This window comes from Entamoeba invadens (assembly GCF_000330505.1).
Source record: "Entamoeba invadens IP1 unplaced genomic scaffold scaff_1105074726129, whole genome shotgun sequence".
Taxonomy (NCBI): domain Eukaryota; phylum Evosea; order Mastigamoebida; family Endamoebidae; genus Entamoeba; species Entamoeba invadens.
Genome location: NW_004443747.1, coordinates 9,784 through 11,134, shown reverse-complemented (window position 1 = coordinate 11,134; position 1,351 = coordinate 9,784). Strand labels below are relative to the sequence as shown.

Genomic DNA, 1,351 nt, shown 5'->3' with positions numbered 1-1,351 from the left:
GTTTGAATAGTTATTAAAAATATAATTATAATACAAATCAATAACTTTAACCCAAAAAGTCTCCACTGGGCATATTCAGCCTTTACTGTAAACAAAATTACACATTTTATTTTATTAACATTTTTTTAAATCTATAAAATTAAGTTAAAATAATAAAGCATTTTTATTATTTTTTTTATTCTATAAAAAGGTTTATCTGTTGTTGGTATAATTTAATTAAGTTAATATGTATGAATTTCTAAGTAATATCACAATTTATAAAAAAATGTGATCACAAAATATTTAAAAACGTACTTTGTCATTAATTTTTTCAAAAGTAATTAAATTACTTTAGAAATAAATAATATTGGATAAAAATGTTCTTATTTTAAAAAATCATACAAGAGGATTTTAACTAACAAATAAAAATGAAGGGACTTAATTAATTTTTGAAAAAGTTTTATACCTTGTTTCTAAAAATACAATTTACTTAAAAAATTTCGAATAAAGGATATTTTTTAGATTTTTTACTTTTATTGTTTTTATTTCCATACTATAAAACAATTATTATTAGATTTATATGTTTAAGAAATATATGAACTTACAACAAAATAACTTTAAGAATAAATACAAATAACTTTTTAATTTTATCCAATTTATAAAAAACAAATATCGAAAAGAACTTTTCATTTAATGCTCACTATCTTATCGATTGTCAACGTTATTGCATTTTCTTTCCTTTCTGTCTTTCTTGTGTTTTTCAGTTTCATACCTTTATACTATCGATTTTTTGTGTTTATAGTCAGGTTTTCAGAACAAGAGATTTTAACTCCAAACAATGCAGACAATACAAGTTCTCGAATTAATGAATTGAGAAGCATTTTTTTGATAAATTGGATCATGAAAAACTCAATTTGAAAGTTCAACATCAAATATATTGGAATGGAATTCCTACATACTCAGAAAAAACGTTGATCGATTACAACAAGAAATTTGATGTTGAAAAATCAAGTAATCATTCAACAAAAGATCTCGATCCTCTCAAATTTTTAACTGAAGGAAAACAAGACAAAATTGAACAAACGTTTCATTTTAAAAGGGCACTGAGTACTTGTCATTTATGTAATAAATTTAATGAGTCTCAGACTCAAATTGATTTATCAAAAATGAACGAAAAACTCCCATCTGTGTGTCAGGGGCGTATTGATGCGGTCTGGCTTTGGGTCAATGGGAGTGATGAAACATGGCGTTCTTCACACAAAAAATTCAATCAAAAATTCGAAGAGAATAGATTTAGGGAGACAGGCACTTTAAAATATTCAATGAGGAGTGTTTTCAAATATCTTCCTTATATCAAAAATTCTTTTTGCTG

General features: G+C 24.3%; 1 protein-coding gene across 1 annotated transcript; it reads left to right on the top strand.

Annotated features, from left to right (window-relative positions):
• Window positions 1–672: 672 nt before the first annotated feature.
• EIN_488980 (hypothetical protein) lies at window positions 673–1,351 on the top strand (the record flags this gene model as incomplete). The annotated part of the gene is made up of 2 exons (XM_004261286.1): window positions 673–832; window positions 901–1,351. Coding segments are annotated over 2 exons (611 nt in total), but the record flags the coding sequence as incomplete, so codon positions are not given.